We start from the raw sequence: 15,130 nt of genomic DNA on the forward strand, positions 1-15,130 counted from the left end.
TTCTCTCTGTGTGTCTTTCCTTTTCCCTTCCACTTTCTCTAAAAATCAATGGAAAAATATCCTCAGGTGAAGATGAAAAGAAAAACCAGAAGAAGAGAGGTGCTACTCTTTCTCTGCACACACACACACCCAGGAAAGGCCATGGGAGCACACAAGAAGTTGGCCATCTACAAGCCAGAAACAGAGCTCTCACCAGGAACTGCATCTTCTGGTACCCTGATAGACTTCCCAGCCTCCAGAACTGTGAGAAAGTCATGTCTGTTGTGTAAGCCACCCAGTCTATGGTATTTTGTCCATCTCCTCTGTGCTATGGAATGTCATTATTTTGCTTAAGGCTGACTTAGCATTTAACCTTGATCTCATGGCTGACCTGGTGTGATGAGTTCATGACCCACAGGCAGACAGACAGGCACCTTCCTACACACTCACTCACCCGTTGATGACACTCAAGAAGGCTCAGTAAAAAAAAAAAAAAAAAAAAAAAAAAAAAAATTCTAATATAAATAGAAAGTCTTTTTCTGTTAGATGCCCTCACATAGGGACAGCTGTTTCAGCTTCTTAATTAACTCTGGCTTACGCTGATGTTGAAATCAACTCTTGTTCCTTCTGGGGGCAAGATCATTGCTTGGACACATTCCCAGGTGACCATGGATGCCGGAGGTTTGTTGGAGGATTATACACATATAAATAAATGGTGACTACCCCTCGCTAACCATGTCACATTTTCTTAATATTATCCCTACCAGAAAACCAGAGAATGCCTCACTGTAGGGCACTTCTAGGCCACCCAGGATCACAGGAATGATGGGAGAGAATGATGGAACTGTGCTGAGATGGTGCCCCATCAGGGGTCTTTCCTGTGGTGATCACTACCCTGTCTGACATTTCAGTTGTGAGATTTGTGAGGAAACTAGAGAAAAGATTGCATCAGATCCCCACCCAATGAGTGTGGGGTCCATGCCCCTTCCCTGGATCTTTCTCTGTCTCATTGTAGGGATATTATGCGGGTCTTGGAGTCAGTCAGACTCAAGTGTAAATTCTGCCTCTGCCTCTTACTATCTATCCGTGGAGCAGTGGGGCCAGTCTCTCGCCCAGAGAACTGCAGTGGCCTCTCCCGTAATGGGAAACCACAGCAAGGTTGTGGTAGGGATCAGGTAAGCTGGCACAGGCAGAGCACCAGCACGGGTCTGGAGCACAGCGGGTGTTCAGCCACTGAATTCTGTCCTCCTGCTCCAGTCAGCTGTGGCTGGATACAACCTATTCTGAGTAAGTAGCCCTAAGGACTATTCCATTGGCCATGAGGGCCTTAGTGAGCTTTACCTGAATAACAACCAGGTATTTGCTCAGGGTTCTGCACCTGGGTAGGGCTCAGCTGAGTGGTGTTTCTGCTCGCCTCACTGGACCCATTCCTGCACTCATGCCTCTCACGACGGGGCTTAGTTGGGGTAAGAAATCCAGGATGCCTTTACTCCCATGCCAAGCACCTAGACCGGGATGGCTGGAAAGCAGAACATGGCCTGGATCCCTCTCTTTCCACCAGGCACTCCATCAGGGTGGCCAGCAGGGCCAGCCTCACATGTGCAACACGTGCAATCACACAGGGCCCTGCACCCAGAACAGCCCTGCTCGGTTTAATATTCTGTGGCCACTGCCTTGAAATCCTTAATAAGTTTGAAACAAGGCATCCTGCATTTTCATTTAACACTGGGTCCTGCAAATTATAGAGCCAGTCCTTGTAGTCAGATCTCTTTCCACAATGGCCCAGAGCTCCAAGAAGGTGAAAAAAGAAGTTGGCAAGTTTCTTCAGACCTAGACAAGAACTCTCACAGTATCACTTCACTGCACTCTGTGGGCCCAAGCAACTCACAGGGCCATTCGGATCCAAGAAGAGTCTGTGTGGAGATCTACCTCGCGTCCGTTTCCTGTTTTCTGCATTCCCACGAGCAATCAGGTCCCCATGAGGTACAGAGAAGCAGAAACCCACCCAAGCTACCTCATAAAAAGAGGGGTCTATGGTAGATCCTCACAGAAAGGAAGGTAACCACACCTCAGGAAAGTGGAAATAAGAATGAGAAACGCAGGGCCTGAGGCTGTGCCTCTCACGGATCACACTGGTTTCCTTGGTCAGTCAGCCATGGTGGAGGGGGAGCAGCAGGAACTCAGTCACTCAGAACAGACAATTGTACCTTCCAGAAACTGTGGCCAGGACAGGCCCTCAACAAGGGGCTGTGGATAAAGACGACTATATAATCTGACAGAAAGGCCTGTCTTTATTTAAGAAGTGCCAATAATTAAGTTCAAGACCAGGTCTGGACCTACAGGGATATAACTTGGCCCTAGAGGAGAAGGGCCCCTTCTTTTCAGTCACCTCGGGGCATTTCTTGCTGCTCTGATTGAAGCACAGGGGGAGGATATGGGCATCAGATTTCTTTTTATTGTTCCTTATGCCCAGTGAGTTAGTCCTGGTCCCTGATGGCTGGCTCACAAGTCCTCATGTGGCAACACCCACCTACCATGGAGGCTTAGGAGAATGAATGGGAATGTCAATTAACCTCACAGAACAGTGGAGTGAAGAAGGACCACAAATTGTGGTTTCATCTCACTTGATTCTGTCCCACTCCGGGGAAGGTGGCAGAGCTGGGCTCTAAGAAGGAGGGATTCTTACAGGAATAGCCCCATCTCTTGCCCTCTCTCCACAGTCTCTCTTGTCCTGCCCCTTACAGTTCCTTCCTTCACACCCTCAATCCAGTGCCCTTACCTCTCTCTTGGGAAACCTCATCTCTTTGCCCCAGTACATAGCATCCCTCCTTGATTCCTTCTTGGTGCCTTCTTGCAAACTCCAACGTTTACAGCCTCCATTGGTGCTGGGGTTTTCCCCGTGCCCAACTTTGTCAGCTCTGAAAGACAAAATTCAGTCTAGTAGGCGAAGAACACGTTGGTGGAAAGTCTGTGTGGCCATCCCTCTCACCTCCATTATCATAAAACAACAATCTTGGCATTGTGTAGTTGAAGGAGAATTTTAAATTTTCCATTGTCTAGTTTATGCGACAAGAATCACCACATGAGTTTTGTCAACGACTGTCACCCCAGTACATTCAACAAAATAAATAAAGAAAAAAAGAATCGCCACATTAACTACTAAAGGTTCTGTCTTACCTACCCCGGATGCTGGTGTCTACTGAGATAAATCTCTTTGATAAAAACAGGGACCGTTCCTGGCCTCAAGGAACTTCTAATCAAGTGAAGAGGACAGTTCTATACACAGATAGAACTGAGGAATAACAGGCCACTGAGGGGTGGGTGGAAAAGAGAAGAAATTTTCAACTAAGCGTGGAGTGAGGGATTAGCCTGGGACTGCGTTCCAAGTTGGAGCTCAGGGAGGAGAGGAGTCTTCCACACCTCACAGCCCTGTGCACATATGCGGTCCGCTGCTGCTGTGGGGTGCTCTCTCCGGGCACAGACTGGCGCTTACTTCCTCATCTCTGCAGGAAGGGCACCCCGCTGCCCACTCAACGTGCTGGCTTGTGGGAAAGTGAGCCTTCAGGCGGGCGGAAACCAAGCCTGGGCGCAGGTGCAGGTTCCTCTCAGGGGACTTCACCACACCCCTCTCTCTCCCCGCTGCTGCTTCTCACCTTTTCATTCCAAGTGCACATTTAGCAGCGACCTCCAGGTTCATCCAGTCGGAGGGGCCCAGGAAGGAGATTTTAGGACTACGCCCATTTGCCATGACGTTACTCTACTTGATTCTCACTTCAATTCCTTTTTCTGCAGCTTTGCAACTCCTGAGGGAAAAGGCCCCGCGTCTCCGTGAAACCCTCAGCTGACGCCGCATAGCATCTCCCTTTCCCAATTTCCAGCCAGCCACTCGGGTGTCGCATAGGTGGACGTCTGCGCCCAAGCTGAAAACACCACGTGCACATGCGCATTAAGCCCCACGGCCCGGGTGGGGGTGGGGGTGGGGGTGGGGGTGGAGAGTGGAGAGGCGGGTGGAGGGGTGTGAGGCTTGGTTTCCTAAACTCCATCTAAACCAGTGGTTCTCAACCTTGGCTGCACATTAGAATCACCTGGGAATCTTGTTAAAATCCTGATTTCTGGGCCTCAACATTAGTAACAAAGAAACAGAATTTCCGGAGGATGAGGCCCAGAAATCAGGATTTTAACAAGATTCCCAGGTGATTCTCATGTGCAGCCAAGGTTGAGAACCACTGATCTAAACCGCTGCATTTCCTGGAGCACCCTTCGCTCAATCATCGGTGGATTAGGGCCAATGAGTCTCTTAATGGTTGGGCTCTGCACAATCCTTTTTTAGAAACTTTTTGCTTAATAGGCCCTAGAGACATTCTCGTCCTGGCTGCAAAGTTGGAGCCAATGGAGTGGGGCCTGGGAGGCCCCAGACAAACTCCGGGCTTCCAAAGGAGCAATGTCAGCTTATTGCTGCAAATCCGTCATGGCTGCTAAGTCCTTGCTTCCTTAGTGCTGCAGGAAACTTGCCGCTCAGTGCTTTGTTTCAGGTGGAAGGAAGTCAGTCGGCTCTGATCTCCTCAGAGAGCACCACCAGCACCAACAGCCTGGGGACGCAGCTGGGCTGGTGGAACCAGTGTATTTACTTCCCAGAGGAATGCACTGGGAACGTGGGCCGGTGAGAAGGGAAGCCGGGTGGGATTGGGTTTCCAGGCGCCTTGCGTACCCAGTCAGTTCCACTGATAGCCTTTCTTCCTTCCTGAAGGCCTTGCTGTTGGCCCTTGCCAGGCACACAGTGTATACACTGCCGCTGCAAGGTGAATAGACCAGGCTCTTGTTTTCTGGCGCCTCAGGCCTCTGTCCTGCCTGCACCTTTGGCCTGCTTTTACTTAAACATTGCCCGCGGCCTGGCGAAACTTTCTGGAGGTGTCCGTTGTACACAGTGCTGCCTGACATTTGGGACAGCACTTTTGATTTACAAAACACATTCCCAGGAATTCATCATCTCACGGGATTTCCGCAGCAGGTTGGAAGAAGATGGAGGCACTCTTATCCCTACTCATAGGGAAAAATCCTGAAGCTTAGACAGGTATAGGGGATTGGCCAGAGTCTGTGGTCCAGGGGCTTTTGGAAGTCACCATTTTTTTTCTTTTTTTAATCTAATAACCTGTTGGATGACAGAAAAATTTGTTCACCCATGCCTTGTTCTCTCATTGCATAAAGGAACCGATAAGAGGCAGGGGAGCTGGTTTCTCACCTGTATCCTTTAGGGCTATACCACCTTGAAAATCACGCCCTTATCCTTGCTACCGGTGATTTGCTGTCTTCCAGTGTGTGGGGAGAATAGTGAAGGTGGAAGCCATTCTGCTGTCAAGCTAATGTCACAAACAGGAACTGGGTTGGATTCAGTAACATCATTCCAGGGACAGCCCTGCTCCCCAGGATGTGTTCCAGCATCAAGGCCTTAGGGCTCAGGAATGTGATCCCACCCGAGGCTGTGCTGCATTTCCTCCAGTAATTCCAAAGCTGAAGACCTTAGTGACCGGCAGAGATTTGGCTTTTGAATCAGGCTCTGTGCGGTTGGGTTTAAGGTTATTAAGGATAAGGTCTAGGATGATTCAAAGGAAAGCACCAGAAAAGAGGGGGGAAAATCCTCTTAATTCTTGTTCACACATTGATAACAGGTAAAGTCAACAGGAACTGAACAGCTATTCCTCTGTGGCCAGTTGACCATCCTCCTCCTCTTTAAAGAGCAGTTTTAAACCCAGAACTACAGAAAAGCAACAGCCTTGCTGAAATCATCCCTGAGGGCCACCTCCATTCAATACCTTAATCTTTTGCACGCATCCATTGCGTGTCCACTCTGGACCAGGTACTGGGGATACAATGAAGAGCAAAAGACAATTTTGATATTTGACTCTTCCCACTCAAATCTAATCTTATTCCATTCCCCTAGTCCCCTCATTTGCCTCCCAGTCCCCCCCTTTCCTCCCTCACCTCTATAGTTCTGATTCCTGAACCATTTGCACTGTTTTGGCAAAATACTCCAGAGTATGAATTACTGGTTTGGGAAAACACCCTGCTCCATCTCTCCCAGTCCACACTCTTCTTCAGGATATGATAAGCCCTAGGGTTCTCCTTCATGTACTTCAGATCCCCTTTACACCCCTTCCAGGGGATGGTCCTACCAGGCCGGAGTTTGTGAACATGATATGAAATGACCTGTAATCCTTATGTCCACACAAGCTCCTTCTTCTGGATGTGTTTTCTTTAAAGCAAAATGTCCTTCAGAGAGCTCTCGTGGTTTGTTTTCCATCCTTTAGCCCAGTGGTTCTCAACCTTTCTAATGCCGCGACCCTTTAATACAGTTCCTCATGTTGTGGTGACCCCCAACCATAAAGTTATTTTCGTTGCTACTTCATAACTGTAATTTTGCTACTGTTATGAATCGTAATATAAATATCTGATACGCAGGATGTATTTTCATTGTTACAAATTGAACATAATTAAAGCATAGTGATTAATCACAAAAACAATATGTAATTATATATGTGTTTTCCGATGGTCTTAGGCGACCCCTGTGAAAGGGTCGTTCGACCCCAAAAGGGGTCGCGACCCACAGGTTGAGAACCACTGCTTTAGCCACTCTTCCTCATTCCCTGCGGAACTGCCAGTTCCTTAGCCATGTGGATTGAGTTGTTATTGATCCCACTTCTAGTGCAAGGAGAGAAGCTTGCTTATCATGAACCACTCCAATTAGAGTGAACCCAAGGAATTTTACTGGGAATTCTGGAATACAGAACTTTTCCTCTTTGTGGAAGTTGGTGGTATGAGGTTGTGAGACTCAGGACTGCATTTGGTATGATGAATGAGCCTGGAATTTCCAGGGACCACTGCTGAAAGCCTGGGGATGGAGCCAACTAAGAGGAAGCAGAGATGGAATGGATCAGGAGATGATGTGTGGGTCCCGAATCAAACTGGGCTGGTCATCTCTAGCGGCAAGTCGTTTTGTCTATTTATCCGAGTGAGACAACAAATGCAGAATTTAATGTACACTATTATGGTGATTTTAAAATATGTTAAAGTTATTTAACAGTCCTCTGTTCAAAATTCAGAGCCTAATTCTCCTCCTCTGGGATGTGGACTGATCTTGGTGGTTTGCTTCTGGCAGACATGAGGGACTGTGATTTCTGAGGCGAGGCCCTAAAAGATATTGCCACTCTTGTTTTGCTTCTCTTGAACGACTCACCCTGAGGGAAGTAAGTGGTCATGTCATGAAGGCTCCCTGTCTTTGACTACTGACTTGCAAGCATAAGGACCAATGCCAGCCCTAAAAGGTTTTTGTTAAAATAAATCTGTTGTCATGGATAGGACTGAATAGAATTATAGACTTTAAGACAATGTATGTCAGGAAAGTCCAATCAGGTCTAGGCAGTATATTCATGTTTCATTTTTCCGAGATTCTTAAGAGATAGTGACAATTGCACCCTTTACCTTGCTGAAGGACAGGAGGCATGAAATTAAAGCTTTGAAAACTGGACTGTCCAGTATAGTAGCCACCTGCCTCATGTGGCTCTTAAGCACTTGAAATGTGGCTAGCCTTAATTGATATTAAGTGTTAAATGTAAAATCTGTAAGTGTAAAATATATACATACATATTTCAAAGACTTGGTATGAAAGAATGTAAAATACTTCATCAATAATTTTTATATTGATTGCATTTTGAAATGACAATATTTTGCATATATGAGGTTAAATAGAACATAATACTAAAACTCATTTCACTTATTTCTTTTTATGATTATTTTTAATGTGGCTTGCACTATGTTTCATTGGACAGTGCTGTTATAGAAGCAGGCCTCCTTACACTCACTTATTCACTTAGTCACTCAACCAATATTTATTGAGGATCTTCTGTGTGATGAGCACTGGGCCAGGGAACAGCAATGCAGCAGTGAACACAGTTCCTGCACTTGGGCAGCAAGTGGCACCAACTGTGTAAAAAAAGATACCAACAGGTATCTAAAAGCAGGGGCATTTAGTCAGGAATATCCTAGGTTATTAGGATTATTAGGGCTTGCAGCATTAAAAGCCAGCCCCCTATAACTTAGCACCTAACCCTGTTGTTTGAGAGCAGAATAGAATAGGTGCTGATAATGATGGCCATCCGAGTCCCCCAGGAAACGTAATATTCCATAGGCCTGTTGTTGACTGCTGTGTGTTACGGCCATGCGCATACAGAGCCTCTTCCTCACTAAACGGAGACACTTGGGAGGGTAGTGACCATGGTATTTAACCTTCATCTCACTCAGGAGCTCCCACACAGAAGATACTAAACAATATATGGAATGATATGAAATATACATCAATGTATACTCATTTAAGAAAGCAATTAAGTATATAATATAGTTTAAAAAGAGTTCTGCCTTGAATGCTTAAAAAACAAAGTTTGTCACTTAAACTTAAGCTTTAGTAATTAAAAACAAAAAGTAGTCCCTCTCCGGATATAAATTCATGATGATATAAACAAGAAGTTCTGGCATATCCAAATTAAATTCTGTCTCAGGAGCACCAAGAATAAATATTGCAGAAGTGGTCCGACCCTGGACAGCACTGATTGGCCGAGGCCACAGTCACCCATGTTTCTTCTTCTCTGAAGTGCTGTACAAAGCATTACGAGTTGTCAGTACAAAAAGCACAAGTTGCAATGGGAAACTTTTTGTTTACAACTCTTAGTACATTTTTAGTACCAGTCAAGGTAATCAGTCATATTAAAAATATATAACTTAATTCTCAAATAATAATTTTGTTCATCTTTCTCCTAAAGTACATTGTCACAAGAAGTCAAAGAAGACTCTATGTGATATGCATATGCTAGCGTACAGCACAGTGTGCCGATATGAAAGCAGAGATATTACCCTTTTATAAAGATAAACTTGGCCCCACTGAGGAGGAGAGAAAGAATGAACAAGCTGTAGCATAAGAAAAAATGCAAAGCACCAGGAAAATGGTTTCAATTTAAGGGAACGCCGCTCAGAGTACCATGTATCTCCTAAATCAGTGCAAGTGTGTTCCTCTAGAAACACAGGTTAAATTAACTTACCAGTAACAATAAAGCAAAAACAACTGTATAACAATAGTTCACTGCGACCAAAAAGGGTAACGAGGTCACAAATAATTAATCTGTCCCCAAGTTTCCAACCATCATGGTTCTTAGATCCTTAAGGCCCTCACAGATTTGTAGAACATGGTTTGCACCCCTGAACGCTCACCCTCCTTTCCCATAAAGCGGGGATGAATGAGGTTCACTCTGAATAGGCTGGTGGGCAACCTTTCCATTTTCCCTTGGGAAATTTGATCCTGTAAATCCTAATACCGGCCAGAGGAAGTCACCTTCCAGGTAGACAGTAACTGACCACTCAGCAGGAGACGTGTTTATGTCTTGTTTTGTTCAACACTGTGGAAAACGATTCTTTAATAAATACACAGGAATTCTGATTAACCACCCTCGGCTACCCTCACCCCCCTCCTAAATGGACAAAATACCCCATGGGGTCACTTGGACCCCAAATCTTCTAGAGTGCTGTCTGGCCAGGGAGCATGAGTCTGTCCTGCGTGGCCAACGTCCAGTGGTTTCAGTACCGGTGAGTCCTTCTCTGGGGTCGCAGAGCCTCAGTCTCCGTGGGTGTAGACAGCTTTTCTTAGCTGCCTTGTGACAACTGGGTTTCACATTTCCTGAAACTAGATCTGTGGAAGGAGTCTCTGGAATTAAGGAGACAGAAAACGAAAACAGAGGTAAGAAAGATCAATTCGCTTTTGAAAGAGAGGGAAGGGGAAATCACCCACTAGAAAAGGACATCAATCACGGGGTACTCAGTAACTAATAAGAGAAGGTGTGAGATCCCTTCTCACTGTGCCAGAAAATAGACGGGCGGGCGGTAAGTCAGCCTGGGAAGACGGCTGGCCAACAGCCAGCAGGAGGGGTCCCGGTGAGCTTAGGAGAAGGGACAGGGAGGATGAGGATGGAAGCAGAACAGACTGAGCTCAGGCAGCTCCCCTGACTCTAGCCCACTCGCAGCCCTCCCTCTGAGCCCGTGTGCAGTGGAGCGTGCCCTGTTGCTGGGCCCCAAGCCCTTATCCTTTACCCCAGGAAGAGGCCTTCTCCGCCAGCTCTTACCTCTTTTGACTTTCAACTCTGAATATTGGCTTGTAGAGATCTGGAATTTTCCGCTCGATCATGGGCCTGAGGTTTTCTTTCAGCTTATTGTAGTTCTTTTTGAGTTCCTGCTGATATTCCCTCTGGTCAGCTGTGATGAGACGCTTGTTTTTCTCCACGGCCTCACCACATCTGAGATACACATATCAGGGTGGGGAGAAAATGAGGTTTCATTTCATAGGTGTTTGAAGCATTCAGAAATAAGGGATGACGATATGATTAACTTTTTTGTTGTTGTCGCTGTTAATTCTCACCTGAGGATATTTTTCCACTGATCTTTAGAGAGAGTGGAAGGGAGAGAGACAGAGAGAAACATCGATGTGAGAGAGACACATCGATTGGTTGCCTCCCATACATGTCCTGACCAGGGCCAGGGATCCAGCCTGCAACCAAGGTATGTGCCCTTAACTGGAATCAAACCCAGGACTCTTCAGTCCGCAGGCCGATGCTCTATCCACTGAGCCAAACCTGCTAGGGCTCAATTAACATTTCTTGAGTAACCTTCAGAGTGTTTGCAAATTTGACAGCCTATCAGGATCATCTGGGTAGCTTTTAAAAATGCAGATTTCCGGCCCCACCTCAGACTTGATGAATCAGAATCTCTCAGGGGCAGCACCCAGGAATCTGTATTTTTGGAAAGTTGGCCAGGCGATCCTGATGCTCAGATTCACTATGTGCTAGGCGCTATTCAAGGAACTTCACATCCATTATCTGGTTAATTTTTTTCAGCAAACCTGGGAAGTCTATGTTTATCTCTATGTTGTCCCTGAAGCTCAAAAATGTTAGGTTGCTTGCCGAAGATAACACTGTGAGGAAGCGGTGGATCCAAGATTCAAACTCAGGTCACTGAAGAACGGAACCTCTCACGCTCACAAAAACGTCCCTGATTTATGATGACAGGGCAGACACAGCAGGTGCCATTCAGCCCCCCCCCCGCCCCCCCTGCTACCTACACATGGAAATGCTGAGAAAGCACAGCAAAAATCTGTTGAAAGAGAAAGGGAAACCCCAGGTGCCAGAAAGGAAGAGAAAAAGCAAAATCAAAGTGACAGCAGAAGCTGGTGCCGTGGCAGACGCAAGGAGGACCGCCTGTTAGGATGCTAAGATTGCCTACAGGCCCTGGAGGCTGGAGCAGGAGGTGGGTTTCACTGCCCACACAAGGTAAGTGAGGAAGCCATGGCCAGGGCAAAGTGGGATTCTGCATATGCCGCCTGCATATAGTTCAGAGCCCTGAAAAGCTACCCCATCTGTGAGAAAGGGTCTAGAAAAAGGCTGCAAACTGTCCAGAGAGGTGGAATGGAAGTTTATTATCAGCTTGGGGCCATTAATAGGAAAGAAAGTCATCTAAAGAAACTGAAATTCTAGGCTTGCACCACATGTGGGTATGAGTTACTAATTTACATTCCTCTCTTGTGGGTGCTCCCATTAACTATAAAACCTGACCAAGATTATTAAAATCCATAAGGCTCAGATGGGAATAGATGTAAGGTTGCTTTGGAGGAACAGTTTCTTAATCAGGGCCCATGGGCTACCCTCGATAGAACAACCCTTACCAAAGATGAACTCACAATAAAAAATTACAAACCACCCAAGGAAACCAACTACCATGAGGGAGAACCAATAGATGCAACAAGGAGGAGAATTACCCCAGTAAGAATCAGAGACAACAGAATAATGTAGAAAAACCAAAGTTAATATAGATGTCTAAGAAGAGGTATAAAATCCATGATTTAAAAAGTGGAAGAGTATGAAAAAAGAGACCAGGAAAATTTCAGAAAAGAAAACCAAATAGAACTTCTAGAAATAAAAATGTAGTCACTAAAATAAAGAGAAAAATCTCAATGGACAGGTTAAACAATAAACTAGACACAACTGGAGAACTCATGAACTATGTGACAGATCTAAGGAAATCATCAAAGAGATTTAAAAAAATTTTAAATATGAAAAAAATGGTTGAAAAATCTGGAGATACCATGGAGATGCCCGACCTACATCTAAAAGAATGTTTAAAAGAATGCAAAATAAGAGGCAATATTCCGAGATAACAGCTGATAATTTTCCAGAATTGAAAAGAGACAGAAATTCTCTAATCAACAAAAACAGACTGATACCTAGCCCCACCATGGTGAACCTGCAGAGCATTAAAGAAAAAATATTAAAAACTTGTGTTTATTGCCTGGCCAGTATGGCTCAGTGGATTGAGCATCAATCCCATGCATCAAGAGGTCACCAGTTTGATTCCCAGTGAGGGCACATGCCCGAGTTGTAGGAGGTATGTGCAGGAGGGGGTGTGCAGGAGGCAGCTGATCAATTTTTCTGTCTCATTGATGTTTCTAGCTCTCTCTCCTTCTTCCTCTCTTTCTAAAAAAAATCAATAAAACACAAAAAACCCAAACTTGTGTTTATCAAACTTGTGGACAATCAAGCCTAGTTTTTTCATGGTTTCCCACAGTATGGTATATACCAAGGAAGAAACTCATATTATTTAAACATAATAAATCTTGCCCTTTATACTGTTCTACTCAAGGGAACTTACAAATCAACAAACCTTGAAGGGACAACATAATGGGTGAAATTTAGTCATCCTTCAGATGACTAGGATTCCAGTGATCAACGTGGTTTAAACTGTTTTCCTAACAGTGGTGCTAAACTTCACTTAAGTTATGGGGATACTCAGACCTGATTATCAAATTCTTCCTGTTACCACTGCACACATTTTCAGGATGACAGTGGGGCAGGGGAAAGCTATCTGGCTTAGGCAAAAATAAGTCTATGGCCATAGCTTCATCACAGAATTAGCCTGCTGTGGAACAGAGTTGATTTAACTCAGCCAGAAGCCAAAAGAACTCCCTTAACTGGATTTTTATTCATCTTTTAAGTTTGACATTAATTGAAGCAAATTGTAGGATATCTAAAGTTATAGATCAAAGAGTTCAAGGAAGGGGAAGGAAGGGCATGTAGCCTTAGAATCCCGAGAAATCAACATTGCCCTTGTTATTTTTTATGGCTTCTTAACGGACAGTTATGAACTCCTACATATGTAAAATACAGTCAGTTTCAGGGTGACTCTGAGGCCCAGGTTTGTAGCACAGGAGGACTACAAGAGGCCGGCGGGAGCTGACTGCTAACTTGGGGATGTCTACTCTAACGAAACGGGAGAATTAACTAAATCCTCGGTAGTCTGTGTTATCAAAAGGAACAATAGCTAGCTAACATATACTATGTACTGTCTGCCCTAGCCTGGGCTAAATGCTTTACATGCAGTCAGAGATGGGGTTGAAACCCAGTTGCTACTCCTCAGCCATTGGAATCCTGTTTTCTCATCTTTAAATGCTTAGTTTAAATCCTTAAACTAAGATATTGTATTTCCCAAAGTGCCAAAATCTCCTGTTTGATGAACTTTCTATAAATACATGGACAAAACTTCTCTCAGGCTGTTCACAGATCAAAAAAATTAATTTGCTATGGAAGAGCAAATCAAGGGAGGATTTAATGTGCGGAAAAATTAGCATTCACTTTAGGCTAAAGGCGAAATACAGTAAATGCATCAGAAAGGGTACATTTTGAAACTTAAAATTTAGCTCTTAGTAATTATGGAAGTTTATTTACCATATCCTCTTTTTACTGTAGGTATTGAAGGACAGACTTTTTATTTTTTTATTTTTAAATATATTTTATTGATTTTTTACAGAGAGGAAGGGAGAGGGATAGAGAGTTAGAAACATCAATGAGAGAGAAACATCAATTGGCTGCCTCCTGCACACTCCCTACTGGGGATGTGCCCACAACCAAGGTACATGCCCTTGACCGAAATCGAACCTGGGACCCTTGAGGCCACAGGCTGATGCTCTATCCACTGAGCCAAACCGGTTAGGGCAAGGGACAGACTTTATAAAAAATTCTTCATTGTTTAAAGTATTACATAAATCTCCTTTCCCCCCATTGACCTCTACCCAGCCACTCCCACCCTCCAGCACATGCCCTCACCCCCCTACTGTCTATGCCCATTGATTATGCTCATATGCATGCATACAAGTTCTTTGGTTGATCTCTTACCTCCCTCCCTCCCCCCCCCCCCGCACCCCGCTTCCCTCTTAGATTGGACAGTCTGATGCTTCTATGACTCTGGCTCTATTTTTGTTCATCAGTTTGTGTTGTTCATTATATTCCACAAATGAGTGAGATCATGTGATATTTGTCTTTCTGCAACTGGCTTATTTTGCTTAGCATAATGCTCTCCAGGTCCATCCATACTGTTACAAATGGTAAGAGTTCCTTCTTTTTTGCAGCAGCATAGTATTCCATTGTGTAGATATACCACAGTTTTCTAATGCACTCATGTGCTGATGGGCAGTTAAACTGTTTCCAAATCTTAGCTATTGTAAATTGTGCTGCTATGAACATAGGGGTGCATATATCCTTTCTGGGTCAAATGGGAGTTCCATTTTTAATTTTTTGAGGAAACTCCATACTGTTCTCCACAGTGGCTGCACCAGTCTGCATTCCCACCAGCAGTGCAAGAGGGATCCTTTTTCTTCACACCCTCACATTTTCAGAATTTTTCTTTTGGGTTTGAAAACTGCTAAATCTAGTCAGGATGGTTAAGTAACATTGCCAGTCAATTGTATGCTGTAAATTACAAGCCTTAGGGATGGGATGTTCTTTTTTCTAACTGGAAAAGGAAATGATGTAATACAACATGTTATTCTACTACTGAAAATCTTTAATGATTTTGCTGGTTTCTAAAACAGTGTAAGTTTATATATATCCTAGAGGCCCGGTGCACAAAATTTGTACATGGGGTGGGGGGAGTCCCTTAGCCCAGCCTGCACCCTCTCGCAATCCGGGACTGCTGGCTCCTAACTGCTTGCCTGCCTGCCTGCCTGATTGCCCCTAACCACTCGCTTGCCTGCCTGATCACCCCTAACCACTCTGCCTGCCTGCCTGATCAC

The 15,130-nt window shown here is 44.9% G+C and overlaps 1 protein-coding gene across 5 annotated transcripts in view; it reads right to left on the reverse strand.

Moving 5' to 3' along the window:
* Positions 1-7,835: 7,835 nt before the first annotated feature.
* The window catches only part of DOCK8 (dedicator of cytokinesis 8), a 200,254-nt gene continuing 192,959 nt past the window's right edge, over positions 7,836-15,130 (reverse strand). For all 5 annotated transcript variants that reach the window (XM_059656823.1, XM_059656825.1, XM_059656822.1 and 2 more), the window contains 2 exons: positions 10,140-10,310; positions 7,836-9,724 (listed from right to left, as the gene is read on the reverse strand). In XM_059656823.1, the coding sequence (XP_059512806.1) occupies positions 9,664-9,724; positions 10,140-10,310 (232 nt within the window). In that variant the 3' untranslated portion in view covers positions 7,836-9,663. The remainder of the gene's footprint in view (positions 9,725-10,139; positions 10,311-15,130) is intronic.

The sequence above is a fragment of the Myotis daubentonii genome, chromosome 11 (assembly GCF_963259705.1).
Source record: "Myotis daubentonii chromosome 11, mMyoDau2.1, whole genome shotgun sequence".
Taxonomy (NCBI): domain Eukaryota; kingdom Metazoa; phylum Chordata; class Mammalia; order Chiroptera; family Vespertilionidae; genus Myotis; species Myotis daubentonii.